The sequence below is a fragment of the Thalassophryne amazonica genome, chromosome 19 (assembly GCF_902500255.1).
Source record: "Thalassophryne amazonica chromosome 19, fThaAma1.1, whole genome shotgun sequence".
In the NCBI taxonomy this organism is placed as follows: domain Eukaryota; kingdom Metazoa; phylum Chordata; class Actinopteri; order Batrachoidiformes; family Batrachoididae; genus Thalassophryne; species Thalassophryne amazonica.
Window position 1 is genome coordinate 48,828,887 of NC_047121.1, and position 18,345 is coordinate 48,847,231.

Sequence of the window (18,345 nt, forward strand, 5' to 3'; positions counted from 1 at the left end):
CCAGGAGCGTTCTTCGGGTCCGTACCCCTCCCAGTCCACCAAATACTGGAAGCCCCGGCCCATCCTACGGACATCCAAGAGCCGGTGCACAGTCCAAGCCGGCTCGCCATCGATGATCCGGGCAGGAGGCGGCGCCGGACCCGGAGCACAGAGGGGTGAGGTGTGATGCGGCTTTGGAAAACAGGATGGATCCGCAGTGAGGCCGGAAGCTGAAGCCTCACTGCGGCTGGACTGATGACCTTAAGGATTCTGTAGGGACCGATGTAATGGTCCTGTAGTTTAGGGGAGTCCACTTTCAGGGGAATGTCCTTTGTGGACAACCACAACTCCTGCCCTGGCCGATACGCAGGGGCCGGGGTCCGCCGACGGTCTGCATGGGCTTTTGTCCTCGTCCGGGCCTTTAGTAAAGCAGAACGGGCGGCGCGCCACACCCGACGGCACTTCCGCAGGTGGGCCTGGACCGAGGGCACACCGACCTCTCCCTCAACGACCGGAAACAACGGGGGCTGATACCCCAGACACACCTCAAAAGGGGAGAGGCCGGTGGCTGAAGACACCTGGCTGTTATGGGCATACTCGATCCAGGCCAAATGGGTACTCCAGGCTGCCGGGTGCGCGGCCGTCACGCAGCGCAGGGCCTGTTCCACCTCCTGATTGACCCGTTCTGCTTGCCTGTTGGTCTGAGGATGATACCCGGACGAGAGACTCACCGTGGCCCCCAGTTCCCGGCAGAAGCTCCTCCAGACTTGCGAGGAGAACTGGGGACCGCGATCGGAGACGATGTCTGTTGGAATCCCATGCAGCCGGACGACGTGGTGGACCAGGAGGTCCGCTGTCTCCTGGGCAGTCGGGAGCTTCGGGAAGGCCACGAAGTGGGCCGCCTTGGAGAATCGGTCCACTATCGTGAGGATGGTGGTGTTGCCCTGGGACGGCGGGAGGCCCGTGACAAAATCCAGGCCGATGTGGGACCAGGGGCGATGAGGCACAGGCAGCGGCTGGAGCAGTCCCGATGCTCTGCGGTGGTCAGCCTTGCCCCTGGCGCAGGTGGTGCAGGCCTATATATAATCCCGGACGTCGGCCTCCAGGGATGCCCACCAGAAGCGCTGCCGGACAACTGCCACGGTCCTACGCACCCCTGGATGACAGGAGAACTTGGAGCCGTGACAGAAGTCCAGGACTGCAGCCCTGGCCTCTGGTGGGACGTAAAGTTTGTTCTTCGGCCCAGTTCCGGGATCCGGGCTCCGTGCCAGGGCCTCCCGGACGGTTTTCTCTACGTCCCAGGTGAGGGTGGCCACGATAGCGGACTCCGGGATGATAGGTTCCGGTGGATCCGACAACTCCGTTTTGACTTCGTCTTCATGCACCCGGGACAAGGCATCCGATCTCTGGTTTTTGGTCCCGGGACGGTAGGTGATCCGGAAGTCAAAACGGCCGAAGAACAGTGACCAGCGGGCTTGCCTGGGGTTCAGCCGCTTGGCGGTCCTGATATACTCCAGGTTCCGGTGGTCAGTGAAAACCGTGAATGGCACGGACGTTCCCTCCAACAGATGTCTCCACTCTTCAAGAGCCTCTTTCACCACAAGGAGTTCTCGATTGCCGACGTCATAGTTCCGTTCGGCCGGGGTCAACCTGCGGGAAAAATAGGCACACGGGTGAAGGACCTTATCGGCCTTTCCGCTCTGGGATAGCACGGCTCCTATCCCTGAGTCCGAGGCGTCCACTTCAACCACAAACTGGCGACTAGGATCGGGCTGCACCAGAACAGGTGCAGACGAGAAGCGCCGTTTCAACTCCTTGAACGCGGCATTGCACCGATCCGACCAGGTGAAGGGGACTTTTGGAGAGGTCAGGGCTGTCAGGGGGCTAACTACCTGACTGTAGCCCTTAATGAACCTCCTATAGAAATTAGCGAAGCCGAGGAACTGTTGCAGCTTCCTATGGCTGGTGGGTTGGGGCCAGTCTCTCACCGCCGCAACCTTGGCCGGATCAGGAGCGACGGAGTTGGGGGAGATGATAAACCCCAGGAAGGACAAAGAGGTGCAGTGAAACTCACACTTCTCGCCCTTCACAAACAGCCGGTTCTCCAACAACCGCTGCAGGACCTGACGTACATGCCGGACATGAGTCTCAGGATCCGGAGAAAAGATGAGTATATCCTCTAGATATACGAAGACGAATCGGTGCAGGAAATCCCGCAAGACATCATTAACCAATGCTTGGAACGTCGCGGGGGCGTTTGTGAGGCCGAACGGCATGACCAGGTACTCAAAGTGACCTAAGGGGGTGTTAAATGCCGTCTTCCACTCGTCTCCCTTCCGGATCCGAACCAGGTGATACGCATTTCTAAGATCCAGCTTAGTAAAGATTTTGGCTCCATGCAGGGGGGTGAACACGGAATCCAACAAGGGCAACGGGTATCGATTACGAACCGTGATTTCGTTCAGCCCCCTATAATCAATGCATGGACGAAGTCCGCCGTCTTTTTTACCCACAAAAAAGAAACCTGCACCCATCGGGGAGGTGGAATTCCGGATCAACCCGGCAGCTAAAGAGTCCCGGATGTAGGTCTCCATTGATTCGCGCTCAGGTCGTGAGAGGTTGTACAGCCTGCTGGACGGGAACTCAACGCCTGGAACCAAATCAATGGCACAATCGTACGGACGGTGGGGGGGAAGGGTGAGCGCCAGATCCTTACTGAACACATCCACAAGGTCATGGTACTCCACCGGCACCGTCCCAAGATTGGGCGGGACTCTGACCTCCTCCTTAGCCTGGGAACCGGGAGGAACCGAGGAACCTAAACATAGCTGATGGCAGGTCTCGCTCCACTGAACCACTACCCCGGACGGCCAATCGATCCGGGGATTGTGTTTTAACATCCAAGGGAACCCGAGAATCACACGGGAGGTGGCAGGAGTCACAAAAAACTCGATCTCCTCCCGGTGGTTCCCTGACACCACCAGAGTTACTGGTGGTGTCTTATGTGTGATTAGAGGGAGTAGGGAGCCATCTAGTGCCCGCACCTGCACAGGCGAGGTAAGCGCCACCAGAGGGAGCCCTGCCTCCCTGGCCCATCTGCTGTCTAGCAGATTCCGTTCAGAGCCCGTGTCCACCAGTGCTGGGGCCTGCAGGGTTAAATCCTCATAAAGGATTGTAACTGGGAGTCGTGTGGCAATATGGGTATGTCCCACGTGAATGTCTTGGCCCACCCCTAGCCCAGTCTCTAGGGTCGGGCGTTGGTGTTTAACCGCTCGGGGCAGTTCCTCACTTGATGCTCTATTGAGCCACAAACAAAACACGCTCCGCGGACCAGCCTCCTCTGTCTATCTGGTGGCCTAAATGTGGCCGTGCTCGTGTCCATAGCTTCATCAGTAGGGGGAGCTGTAACCACACGGAGCGTAGAGGCCGTGGAGCGTGGGGAGGGCGGACCTCGGTCGGAACCGGAAGGGAGAGGGACGGCGCTTGCCCGGCCACGCCCTTCGTCTCGTTCCCGACGGCGTTCTTCTAACTGATTGTCTAATCGTATAACGAGTTCAATAAGCCCGTCTAAATCCCGCGGTTCGTCCTTGGCCACCAGGTGCTCCTTCAGGACCAACGACAGTCCGTTTACGAAGGCGGCACGGAGGGCAGTGCTATTCCAGCCGGACCTCGCAGCCGCGATGCGGAAGTCGACTGCATAAGCAGCTGCGCTCCGGCGCCCCTGTCTCATTGACAGCAGCACGGCTGAAGCGGTCTCTCCTCTATTTGGGTGATCGAACACTGTTCTGAACTCCCTCACAAACCCATCATATGTCAGAAGGAGCCGTGAATTTTGCTCCCAGAGCGCTGTAGCCCAAGCGCGTGCCTCACCGCGAAGCAGATTAATCACATAAGCTATCTTACTAGCATCAGTCGCGTACATGACGGGACGTTGTGCGAAGACGAGCGAACACTGCATAAGAAAGTCCGCGCACGTCTCCACACAACCCCCGTACGGCTCTGGAGGGCTTATGTATGCTTCAGGGGAAGGTGGGAGGGGTCGTTGAACGACCTGTGGAACGTCACTGTTGCGCACAGGATCGACAGGAGGGGGAGCCGGAGCAGCGCCCTGAGGGCGCGCTTCCACCTGCGCGGCGAGAGCCTCGACCCTGCGGTTAAGGAGGACGTTCTGCTCGGTCATTAGATCCAACCGAGCCGTAAAAGCGGTGAGGATTCGCTGCAACTCACCGATCATTCCTCCTGCAGACGCCTGTGCGCTCTGCTCTTCCATTGGCTGTTCAACAGCCGGTTGACGCCCCTCGGGGTCCATGACGTTGGCCGAGATATCCTGTTGTGAAAGTGTAGGAACACGGACCCACAACAGGGGGCGCAAATGAACGGACAATGGAGGAAGTCAAATAACAACACTTTACTGTTGTGAATAAGCACAACAAACACAACAGATTACAATAATAGACAAAGGAGTCAATTCACAAAATGTGTCACGTGGGCAGGCTCGAAGATAAGAGACGTCCGTCCAAAGCAGAACCGGAACCACACGATTTCCTCCGCCACCGAACCCCGGGAATACCGGAGCCGCCAAGTCCCTAACTCCCAGGTGACCACTGCCTCCGCGTGTCGGATCTGGTACTGCTGGCGAGGAACAAAAACAGTTAAATGTGGGTACGTTTGCACCCAGCAACCCGTATGGCGGAAAACCACCTCCACCTCTCGTCGGAAGAACGTCTGCTATTTAACGCACAAAAGTAACAAAGTGTTAATGTCAAAAAAAGACAACACAGTAGGCTGAGTACGGTACCTCCTAGGTAGAGCGATATCTCGGCAAAGAGGTGGAGATGTCGTCTTGCTGATATACCACTGCTGATCAGATGATTGGTGTCAGCTGTCGTAGGCGATAAGTGACAGCTGTCACCCTGGCTGCTCCTGTGAGGCGGCAGCGCCCTCTGATGCCTGGAGCCCGCACTCCAGACAGGGCGCCCTCTGGTGTTGGTGGGCCAGCAGTACCTCCTCTTCAGCGGCCCACACAACAAGCTCCCTGACTAAGGTCAGACCAGCTCTACGAAGAGTCCTGGTAGATCCAGCCTTCTTCCATTTATGGATGTTGGAGGACACTGTGCTCATTGCGACCTTCAAAGCAGCAGAAATATTTCTGTACCCTTCCCAAATTTGTGCCTCGAGACAATCCTGTCTCAGAGGTCTACAGACAATTCCTTTGACTTCATGCTTGAATTGTGCTCTGACATGCACAACTGCAGTACCTTACATGTGGGCAGGTGTGTGCCTTTCCAAATCATGTCATGTCCAATCAACTGAATTCATCCCAGGTGGACTCCAAATAAGCTGTAGAAACATCACAAGCATGATCAGTGGAAACAGAATGCATCTGAGCTCAATTATGAGCTTCATGGCAAAGGCTTTGAATACAACCCCAATTCCAATGATGTTGGGACGTTGTGTGAAATGTAAATCAAAACAGAATACAATGATTTGCAAATTCTCTTCAACCTATATTGCAAATCATTGTATTCTGTTTTATTTGGATTTTACATAACATCCCAACTTCATTGGAATTGGGGTTGTGCTTTTGTACATATGATTTCTTAGGGCTTTTGTTTTTAATAAATTTGCAAAAAAACAAAACAAAACTTTTTTCACATTGTCATTATGGGGTATTGTCTGAAATTTTGAAGAAATTGCATCCATTTTGGAATAAGGCTGTAACATAACAAAATGTGGAGAAAGTAAAGCTCTGTGAATACTTTCTGGATACACTGTATGAATGAGTCCTTCCTGCACTAAACCATTTATGGAAAGACAGTGTAGATAAACCAAAAGAGAAGAATTCAAAGGTTGACTCCAAAGTTTATAGGATAACCACAATAGTTTTTGAGGCATAAGATGATAGGTGAGCTATTTTGTTTAACATAGTCCCCTGTTGTTGTGACTTGGAAACCTATAGGCCATGGGCCAGAAGTAGGTCCCTTGGTTCCCCAATGAATGTTCGCATTGAAAATATTAGGATGCAGTCCACGTTTATTTATTATTTGCTCATCAACGAAGACAATAAAAAAACAAAACAAAAGACATTTCGATACATGTATTTTGTGTATACGCATTTAAATGAATGCGATACATGTATTTTGTGTATACGCATTTAAATGAATGCGATACATGTATTTTGTGTATACGCATTTAAATGAATGCGATGTCTTTATTTTGACTGGAGTGCCATAAACATGTTTTGGGAATTGTGTGTGTAATGAGCTTCTGTTTGATATATTATACGCTAAAATCCAGAGTTTACTGACTAAGCTAGAAGCCAATTAGTACAGCATTAAATTTTGTGTTTTCCGAAAACTGGCAATTTACAGTTTAGGGGTACCCTCATTGAAGTACTCAATACATGGATTGCATACCAATATTGTCAGTGCCAACATTCAGTCCAGAGGCTTGGAAAAAGGGATGAGTGGGGGTGCAAGTGACCCACTTCTGGCCCATGACCTACGTACGTATATCCAGTGACCTAAGGCGATGACTGGATGTCCGTGGTACCAGACCTCTTTTGATGATCCTTGGGTACGGATGGACAATCAGAGAACATCAGCTACAACATTTTGGCCATGTGGCACCTTTCCCTGGGTATGAATTAGTACACGGCTGCATTGGTGTTGAGCTCATTAGACCGTTGGTCCGGGTGTTGTCAAATGAATTAAATAATTTCAAGATAAGTTTCATTGGTCTGGTTTTACTCCTTTATAATTAACATCACCCTTTCAGTCAACTCTTGTAAGGTTATTCATTAACCTTGACCTTAATTCATAACCCAAACAGAGGTCAGTTCTTTCATTTTGTTGACGTTCCCTCTCTTCCTCTGTCTTGTCCATGAAGTGTGAATGCTGGGCTCTTGACGTCACACACTCACAGACCAAAAACTTTGATGGTTGCAATGAGCAGCTGCAGTGTTGATTAGGACATTAAAAATTTATGAGCGCTTGTTGATGGGGGTGATCATTGTTCTTCCAGCTGGTTGTTGGGTAAAGGGCCAAGCGTCTTGAGCAGTGGCGAGCGGGTCACGAGTCACAACAGTTACGTGCTGCCCAAAACAGTATAAAATAAACAAGAAATTCTGTCGCTGATTCTGCGCAGTAGCCTTTATGGAATCTGAATTTTTATTATATTAGGTAACAGTACCCGTGGGTGTGAAGACAGTAAGTGCTTTGGCAATCAGACGTTTGACTCCAGTGACCTTGACCTTCACCCAATTGAGTGATCCCTGGCAGACATTGCCAGTGGAATTCTATGCTCTACCTTTGCACCACATTTGGTTGAAACTGAAGTTCTTTCACCTTGAACGTTGCCAAAATGAATTCTTTAAGGAGAATTTTGGAGTCACTGACAAAAATCAGCAAAAGGACCTGGCAGGAGTCGGTCAACAGACAGGCAGACATGACCTCACCCCCAATGATGGACCTTTGACAACCTGATTTGACCTTGATTGAACAATTTTCCCAAACCTACCTCCATATAGGGGTCATGTTTGGTACAAATTGGAGGCAAAAGTTACATTTTGACTGTTGACCCCAGTGATTTGGAGTTCAGTGATTAACCTTTAGTAAATTTGCTCTCAACTGGGCAATTCCAGAACCTACCTACCTACATATATATAGCAAGTTGCTGCTGTTTGTGATTTACTCATTTAATCTACCAGAGGCAGAATTTTGCAATGCAAAAGTGTTGTGTGTGTAACTGTTATAGTTTGTGAGCTGAATAGGAGCCAGCTGTGCCCTAGGAGGACTTTGTTGTGACTTAACAGCACCTATGACCTAATGTGTTTTGGGCTAAATTTCAATTCACCCTATTGACATTTCAAATCCCACAAAACCTCGGAGAGTTCGCCGCGCTGCGAGATCTCAGTATCATTGAGAACTGTATTGAGATGCACTGATCACGCTGCACTTTAACCGCTGCACACAGACAACAGCATTAACATCGCAGCATAAAACTATTTTTATATTGTGCCTAAAACTATCGTGAATATATTCTCTGGGTTTATAGACATTGTTATTGCGTGTGTTTTATGTAAACGTGAGAATTACAGGCTGTCTCTGTTATTTTCAATGGGAGCTGCTGTGAGCTACACTCGCTTCCTGATCATGTCGTTCTGGTGGAAAGTGAAGTTTGCTCTTTAACGTCTTGATTATTGTCCTTTACAACACTGTTTGTCCGCTTTGTTCCAGACTAATATATATATATGTCTGAAATTTGGTTTGTGTTTATTAAATTCCACGCAGATTAAACGTAACAGACACAGATTATTTGTTATAATTGTTTTAGCAAGTTTTCAGGGTATCATGCAGCAGTCTCTTATTAACGTGACGAAAAGCATAAAAAATTACATTTTTGTAGTATAATATTAATTTACAACTGTCATCATGTTGATTCTCTATATGTTGTTGACTGCAGCGACTCTCTGGCACGCAAGGGATTATGGGATACGTCAATAGTGCGAATATTCAGTGAACCTCAAGAAGACAGTTGGCTATAAGTGATGCATTCAAAAAATTGTAAAAACAAATGCACAGTTCCGCTAATCTGCTAATTACCGAAGCTAACATTTTTGTGGATTAGCTTTTCAGATACCTTTGAAAACCATCAGAGGACCAATTAGCTACCGCTAAATTTAGTTCAGATAACTTTCAGTCCGCTGACATTTTTTTTGCTGGCATAGCGATAAAGCTGAACAGTCAGAAACACATGTAAAACCTAAAATGCTACATGTTAATTCCTGTTGTGTGCTTTGCAATAAAATGACTGCTGTGAGAAGCTCAGTCCTCCACCAGTAAAAGTGGCCAAACCAGCTACTATTGCAAAGAAGAAGAGGGGGGAGAGCAAAGCAAAAAAAAAAAAAAAAATTTACTTTCAACATGCGGATACAGAGTGGGCAGGAGTCATGAAGCGCAAAGCACCTTTCACTCATAGCTTTATTTAAAACCAACTAATTCCAGACAGTTTTGCGAAAATAACGGCAACTTACAAAGTGAAAATATCAGCTGTATGTTTTAGATTTAAAGTAATGCATGAATTCGTTAAACAGTCACATGTGTTGAAAGGCATTATGAGAAATTTCAAATGACCTGCTCTCATCACTCCCCCCCCCCCCCCCCGTCAAAATGCAGACAACACTGCCATCTACGGATGGGAGTGTAAATAGACCAACATATTCAGAACCTCTCAATATAAGTGGATCACAGATCACAGGCATTGTAAAAACCAACACACAAGTTACAATGGGCCTCATGTATCAACGTTGCATACGGCGATATTTGAGCGTATATGGGGTGTACGCCAAAACGGCTGCGCTACTTGGCATTTATCAATGTGGTCGTTGGTGTACGCTGCGCTGAAAATATACACCAGGTCGAGAGGTGGCGTAAATTATACACCAAAATGAACCAGCGCTGGAATCCACATAAAAATGAAGATGATCAACATGAAAAACAGTGCCATTATACAAATCAATGCATATGTTACATAAATAACACTTTCCTGATTATACTACATAATAATCAATACAAATCCCGCCTTTGCGGGATTGTTATGGAGCACGATCCGTGGCTACAGCGCTGACAGGAAGGACAGCGCTGCTCGCCTTTTTCTCCAGACTTTGAGCCTGGAGCCAGAGCAGCGCTGAGCTTAACTTTATGTGGTGTGATAGTTTTAAACAATGAAATTGATAATAACAACTGTAGTTTCGTCATTCCCTTAATTCGCCCGTGCTGCAGCCAGGTTTTGTCGCCTCCATTCGGTTGTCACAAAAAAATAAATACAGAAATACATTTAAAAAATAAAGAAATCTGACAGATTAGGCGTGTCTTATTAATTGAGCGAGCAAATATCCACATGTCAAGAATTATTGACATGTGAAAAGAGAATACAGTGGTCCCTCGCTATAACGTCATTCACCTGTGTTCACCTGCGGAGTTTTTAGTCCAATTTTGCATGCCTTTTTTTTTTTTTTTTTTTACAGTGTTCTGCGTATCTGTTTATAAGAATCTTGTTGCCCAGAAGAGAAAAGAGCGCCAACAACTACTCATAACTGTTTGTCACACGGAAACACACACCTGCTGCAGCCAGGTGTGAGTGGAAAAAGGCGCAGCGTCAGGACGCAGAGGCCCGATCTGTGAAATACTGGTCGGTCACTATTAATAATTTCTTATGTGTTCGACCTCGTACGTTGATCGTTAAAATTAATTCGTTAGTTCTAAAAGCCATCATAATTATTTATAGGAAAACGTTCTATTTTTTTCTCAAACAAATGTTTGGGCCTGAAAACAGTTTGGTATTATTTTCCTACTAAGGTTTGAACTTTGAGAGTGTTTACACACGAGAGAAAAGTGAGAAAATGTTCATGCCTGATTGAGAAAAGTGTATAAACTGTGTATTGAGGGGTTTTACAGCCTTAAAACGTCTATAATAATTGTAAAAAATAACGCTGTCTACGTTGTGGTTTCGCGTATTTCGGGCTATTTTTTAGAACGTAACTCCAGCGATTAATGAGGGACCACTGTAACACTTTATTGATTATATACTACAAAACAATTGATACGACGGCCGCTTTTGACGCTCTATTGGCACGCGTCGTGATTGGTGGAGTTCTTTTTCATTGCCGTCTTCCCGACTTCCATGTCGTAAAATGAGGGTGTGTCTGAAGTGGAGTCTGAATATTTATGGGCGTGGTTATTATAATTACGATCGTTTCCACCCGCCGCATTTATCAAGATCACGTCAGGCGTACGCCAGAAATGGGCAGGTGCGCACTGCTTGATACATGTCACGTGACTTTGGTGTATTTCAAGTTTACGCCGTAAATTTACGCCACAAGTGCGCAACATTGATACATGAGGCCCAGTAACTTTACAGGGGGTGTCAAAATTGGCATGTTTTTTGTTTACTTCAGTTTCACGACAGTATATCATTTTAAAGTACCACAGTTTGCCCCATTGAGATATCCCATAATCCCTTGTGCACCAGAGAGTTGCTGCACTGATGAACTACATGACGACAATTGCAAATGAACATTATACAACCAAAATGTAACTTTTCTGCCTTTCATAACATTTTTAAGAGGCTGCTGCATGAGACCCTGAAAACCTGCTAAAACAAATATTCCAAATGTTCCGTGCCTGTTATATTTAACCTGTGTGGAACTTCATAAACACAAACCGAATTTCAAACATTTTATATATATTACTCTGGAACAAACAGTGCTGTAAAGGACAGTAAGCAGGATGTTGAAGAGCAAACGTCAGGTTTCTCCAGATAGAATGATATGAACATGAAGCGATCGCCGGTCACAGCGATTCCCCACCCATTGTAAATAACAGTGAAACAACCTGAGCTTCTTGCAGGTTTACATAAAACAAACACAATAACAACATCTATAAACCCAGATCATATATTCATGAGAGTTTTAGGAACAATATACAAAGAGTCTTATGTTGGGAGTTAATGCTGTTGTTCGTGTGCAGTGCAGCGGTTAAATTGCAGCCTGATCAGACAGGAACTCTCGGAAATTTTGCAACATTTTGCGGGATTTGAAACCTCACACACAAATTACAGTTGGTGTATTTACACTCCCATTCAGTAGATGGCAGTGTTCTCTACATTTTGACGGGGGGTGGGGGTGATGAGAGCAGGTCATTTGAATTTTTTCCATAATTCCTTTGAGCACATGTGTCTGTTTAACATCAAACCTTCAGAGTTCGTGCATTACTTTAAAACTAAAACATGTAGCTGATATTTTAACTTTGTAAAATCGACAGAGGTGACGTTAATTTTGAAAAATTGTCCAGAATTAGTTAATTTTAACCATAAGTCAAAACTGCTTTGCTCTGCATGACTCCTGTGACATGTCTGCAAGACTACAACCCCTGGCAAAAATTATGGAATCACCGGCCTCTGAGGATGTTCATTCAGTTGTTTAATTTTGTAGAAAAAAAGCAGATCACAGACATGACACAAAACTAAAGTCATTTCAAATGGCAACTTTGTGGCTTTAAGAAACACTATAAGAAATCAAGAAAAAAAGATTGTGGCAGTCAGTAACGGTTACTTTTTTAGACCAAGCAGAGGAAAAAAATATGGAATCACTCAATTCTGAGGAAAAAATTATGGAATCACCCTGTAAATTTTCATCCCCAAAACTAACACCTGCATCATATCAGATCTGCTCGTTAGTCTGCATCAAAAAGGAGTGAACACACCTTGGAGAGCTGTTGCACCAAGTGGACTGACATGAATCATGGCTCCAACACGAGAGACGTCAATTGAAACAAAGGAGAGGATTACCAAACTCTTAAAAGAGAGTAAATCATCACGCAATGTTGCAAAAGATGTTGGTTGTTCACAGTCAGCTGTGTCTAAACTCTGGACCAAATACAAACAACATGGGAAGGTTGTTAAAGGCAAACATACTGGTAGACCAAGGAAGACAAAGTGTCAAGACAGAAAACTTAAAGCAATATGTCTCAAAAACCGAAAAATGTACAACAAAACAAATGAGGAACGAATGGGAGGAAACTGGAGTCAACGTCTGTGACCGAACTGTAAGAAACCGCCTAAAGGAAATGGGATTTACATACAGAAAAGCTAAACGAAAGGCATCATTAACACCTAAACAGAAAAAAACAAGGTTACAATGGGCTAAGGAAAAGCAATTGTGGACTGTGGATGACTGGATGAAAGTCATATTCAGTGATGAATCTCGAATCTGCATTGGGCAAGGTGATGATGCTGGAACTTTTGTTTGGTGCCGTTCCAATGAGATTTATAAAGATGACTGCCTGAAGAGAACATGTAAATTTCCACAGTCATTGATGATATGGGGCTGCATGTCAGGTAAAGGCACTGGGGAGATGGCTGTCATTACATCATCAATAAATGCACAAGTTTATGTTGATATTTTGGACAATTGAAAGGATGTTTGGGGATGATGAAATCATTTTTCAAGATGATAATGCATCTTGCCATAGAGCAAAAACTGCAAAAACATTCCTTGCAAAAAGACACATAGGGTCAATGTCATGGCATAGGGTCAATGTCAATGAGCAGATCTGATTTGATGCAGGTGTTAATTTGGGGGATGAAAATTTACAGGGTGATTCCATAATTGTTTCCTAAGAATTGAGTGATTCCATATTTTTTTCCTCTGCTTGGTCTAAAAAAGTAACCGTTACTGACTGCCACAATCTTTTTTTCTTGATTTCTTATAGTGTTTTAAAGCCAGAAAGTTGCCATTTGAAATGACTTTAGTTTTGTGTCATGTCTGTGATCTGCTTTTTTTCTACAAAATTAAACAACTGAATGAACATCCTCCGAGGCCGGTGATTCCATAATTTTTTGCCAGGGGTTGTATATGGCTGTGAAAATAAATTTTCTTTTTTTTCTCCCCTTTTTTTCTTTTCTTTTGTCACCAGATTTCCTTTGCTGAGAAAAGGTTGATCTTAGACAGAAGCTCTGGCTTGTTGTTTGTAATTGCCTTTGAATTTATTCAGTAGTAGCTGTACAATACAAAAATTTATCAGTTTAGCTTTTAACTGTAACTTCCGCTATTTTTTTTTTTAGGGGTTTATTGGTTTAGCTTTATAAAAGTTAACCTTTCAGTTAGCGGATTAACTGCTATTGAAGCTAACCTTTTGGTTAGCTGTGCTCACCACTGATTTTGAGAACCAGTTGTTTTCCTTTGATTTGACACTGATACTGGAACAATCAGTATCTGCCAATACCAATACCAACCCACAATGGTTTTCCCTGTTTTAAAACAACTAATTGTCATAAATAAATATATTTGTTTGGATGTACTTTCCTAAACTGGCTATCTAACGAAACATCTATCAATCCATTTTTTTTATACCCACTTACTCCAATTAAGGGTCACAGGGGGCTGGAGCCTATCCAAGCAGTCATAGGGCATGAAGTGGGGTGCACCCTGGACAGGACGCCAATCTATCGCAGAGCTACATATAGACAAACAAACACATTCACACCCTCACGCACAACTACGGACAATTTGAAGTTTCCGATTCACCTAACCTGCATGTCTTTGGATGTAGGAAGAAGCCGGAACACCCAGAGGGAACCCATGCAAACACGGGGAGAAATTGCAGACTCCACACAGAAAGGCCCAATGTGGGAAGTGATCCCACAACCTTCTCGCTGTGAGGCAACAGTGCTAACCACTATGTCACCGTGCTGCCCTCACGAAACATCAACTCAAATATTCTCCTCCCTTAAAGGAAAACATACAGACTTGGATTACACTCTGCTTTTTATATATATATATATATATATATATATATATATATATATATATATATATATATATATATATATATATATATATATATATATATATATATATATATATAATGTGTCTCCAATGCAGTAATATTTTTGTAGTTTCAGACTGATACTGATGTGAAATATGATATTAACACACCCCTAAATCTGAGTATCATATATAAATATGGGCATCATTTAATTGGGCTTTTTTCTGTGTATAACAAACACATATGACGTTTTGTTGGTTTACAGTTTATAATAAGAGGGAATAAATGAAATTCCCATTTTGATATGTTGACTGTGTGTCTGTGTATGCTTTGCAGACATACGGTATTGGTGGAGAGAACCTCCGCGGACTGACAGAGAAGCTTCGTGCTGTTGCGCATACCCTGCAGATGGGCATCCAGAACCGCTGGCGGCTAAACAGCTACGATGGGCAGAGCGTCACCAAAATGCCCATTGGCGTACTGCAGGTTGTAGTGGAGCTCATCACCTCTGCAAAAGGGTTATTCTCTTTGCTCAACAGGTTTGTAAGGAAGGATCTCCAATTTATAGTTTATTCCACGTTGAAAATGTTTTTGAGAATGACTGTGTGTTTAAACAATTCCAGTGTTGCTTTCCAGTGGGAATGTTTTAGTGCATGCATTAACTTGCTATTTCTACATGCTGACCCTTGTTACCAAATGTAGATTCCTTCTCTTTAAAGCCTCGGCCAAGGAGACTGTCTTATTACCTCCTTATTTTGGAGGACAACTTAAAAAAATACATGGTGAAAGGTTTGGGCTGGAACCAGAGGGTGTTAAAATGTCAACTGTAATTAGACAAAAGGAGTCTTCAGTCTTTGAGGTTGAAAGACGCCTGGAGTCATGAGGACCTGCCAGACATTTCTGGCATTGCCAGGTACCAGCAGAATGAAGGTCCAGGCCCCTGTGTTCATTGTGGATAAAAAACAGCCTTGTGTAGAGGGTGTTGAGTGATTTGAGGTGATCTCTGGGCATAAATAAACTCTACAATATGAATAAATCCACTGTGTTTTTTCAGGTATCAGTTTCTCCATCTCAGTGGGTGCACCACCAGCAAAAACATATTCATCTCCTGCCGGGAGCTTGGAGAAATTGTGCACAAAGTAAGTCTGTTTACAGCTTCATCATCGTGCATGAATGTCTTTTCCAGATTATACGTTTACAGCTCATTGGCAAAAACCTGTTATGGACAGATTATTATATTCTTAAAGCAGCAATGGTCTGTCTTCTGGAGCTGGAATGGACACCTGTGATTCACAAGTGTTGCACGTTAATGGTACACTTCAAATCATGGTATATTCATGTCATATGTCTTTGCTTGGGCTTTTGTCGTGGCCCGTAATCAGTGGTGGGCACAGCTAACTGAAAAGTTAGCATTGATAACCATTAAACCGTGACCTGAAAAGTTAACTTTTATAATGCTTAACCAATTAGCCGCAAAAAATTTAGCAGAAGTTACAGCTAACTGCTAACTTGGTCGCGGCTACATCGGATTACACTGTCGGCTACTGATAAGGCAGCTTTGACTTTAAGTGCTGCAGGGGCTGCTGGGTAAATTCAAAGCCAATCACAAACACAAAACGAAAGCAAAAACCCCAAACACTATCATCATCTTTATCAAAAGCAGTAAAATGCTGTATTAGAAGTCACAGTTTATCTCTATATTAGATATTTAGAAACCATTAACGGAGCTACGGCTCACCCGTATTGCATTCACAAACACAAAACAAATGCACAAAAAATAAATAAATAAAAATACTGACTTTTGAGCTGCTTACATCCTGTTTTTGTCCACAGTGTAACTTCTTGTCTTCTTACCAGCACTTGTGTGCTTTGACCTGTGAACCGGAAGTGTTAGCTAGCTCTCTCTTCATAAACAGGAAATAACATGTATGATTTTAGGGTTTACAAACATTTTTTGACCATTAAATTTGCTCACCTACTCTTACTACACTTACTCACTGACATCGGGGTGAATGTGAGGCATAATTGTAAAGTGCTTTGAGCGTCTGATTCCGATGGAAAAGCGCTATATAAATGCAGTCCATTTACTCACTTAAAAAGCAAAAAAAAATGTTAGTGGACTGAAAGTTAGCAGAAATAAATTTAGCGGAAGCTAACTGGTTCACTGATGGTTTTCAAAGTTAGCTAAAAAGCTAATCCGTTAACGGAAAAGTTAGCTTTGTTAATTAACGGTTAATGTCTTAGCGGAACTGTACCCACCACTGCATTTGAAGAGTTCCAGTTTGGTGCTGTACTCTTTACAGTGAGTTACTTATATTCACTACTTCATTGTTGCCGTAAAATTCACAGAATAAAAGTTACTGACAGCTGCACCTTTCCCTGCTTACAGTTGCCTAAGGTTTAGCGATGTTACGGTCCTCATAATTCTGAAAAAACTGAAATATTAGCATTGAAAACGTGAATCCATGCAGAGAGAGAAACACAAACAGGAACTCTTCCAACAATTGTGTAGCTATATGTAGCATTCTGGGTAGTGACAAAACACAGAATACAGGTAAAGAACAAAAAGGCGTCGTATTAAAGCGGTGGAATTGTATCACTTGAAATGTTCAACAGTCAGCTTGAGCTACAGTTTCCATTTCATTTCACATAATTACATCTTGCAGTCAGTCGTCCACAGCTCAGTGTTTGATACATTTCAGCTTCACGGTGTACTGTTGCACCCCTAATGTCTTACAAAAATGCTAATCTTTTATGCATACCGTTTTGTTTTGTGCTCATTGTGCACAACTTGCTGAAACCTAAAAGGAAGTAATCATAGAACGCATTAGGCTGTTGTTGTGCGCCGTATCGCCAAAGAGGAACCAAGACCTTATGTTTGACCAGCGTTTTCCTTATATCAAGCTGTAAAGCAGAAACTGCACAAACGCCCTCCCTTCTACTCTGCCTTACTTAGCGGCTTTTATCATGACATTCTCTGCATATTTTAAGGCGATTGAACTTCGGAGAAGCTTGAAAGCGGCTGCCAAAGAGGAGCGGTGGATTTACTTATTTATTTGGGGTTTTTTTGGGATTTATTGAGAGGAAATATAGCTTGTAAGAGATGTGAGGCAAAAGAATATCCATCAGTAGATGAATATGAAGTGGGACATCGCTGTCTGTAAGTAGGAGGAGGAGGGACAGGCTTGAATTTGCTATAATGCCAAGGGGGAGGAGGAGGAGATTACACTCTGGCTGTTAAATGACTTTTGACTCCCAGGGGAGTGCGCGACTGCGACAGGCTAATAACGCTGAAACAACACTCCTGATATTGATAAGTCTCCTGAAACAAGCAAACGGAATAAAAGGCAGCGGCGTGACAGAGAGGCCGAGAGGAGAGTTTCGGAGGAGCAGTGGGAGAGAGTGGAGACTCAGTATTTAGAGCGTGGGTTATATATAGCCCTGTATTTCCAGCGCTGGAAGCCTTCCTGGCACAACAGGTACAGTACTCACCTCTTTGACTTAACGGCTCAAACCTATAAATCCTGCAGAATTGTTTTTCTTTTACAGCTGGTAATAGTAATGGCAATCATTCAAATATCATCTGAGACCTGAAATAGCTGTATAAAGTTTACTGGATCCAGATGGAATGGCTCTGCATCTCTTAACTGTTCATTCACATGAGCGAGAACACGCCTACGTCAGTACTGCGCTACAAAGGAGAGTGTGCTATACCTCACTGAGAGCAGGAACAATGATTCTGTTGGACTGTTGGTGTTTTTTCTCATAGCATTATGAAACAAATCAGATCTGGGCCTGTTGGCTGCTTTCAGTCAGTCTGTGCCGCCGCGCACAGGGCGCTAAGTGATTAGTGAGCTAAAACCTGCACGGTTATGTCTAAGAATGTTTTGTCATTGGACCCTGTCAGAGGCTGATCGGTGTGTGTGGTAATGACTCACTATTGTTTCCAAATTCCTCTTTTTGAACTTTGTCTACGTGTGTGTGTGTGTGTGTGTGTGTGCGTGCGCGCGCGCGCGCACTTGTTTTCATGACAATTCAG

General features: G+C 44.5%; 1 protein-coding gene across 1 annotated transcript in view; it reads left to right on the forward strand.

Annotated features, from left to right (window-relative positions):
* Positions 1 to 18,345, forward strand: part of cnksr1 (connector enhancer of kinase suppressor of Ras 1) — a 76,808-nt gene that overhangs the window by 8,074 nt on the left and 50,389 nt on the right. Inside the window, 2 exon segments of the mRNA XM_034195448.1 lie at positions 14,643 to 14,845; positions 15,361 to 15,445. Of these exon segments, the coding sequence (XP_034051339.1) occupies positions 14,643 to 14,845; positions 15,361 to 15,445 (288 nt within the window).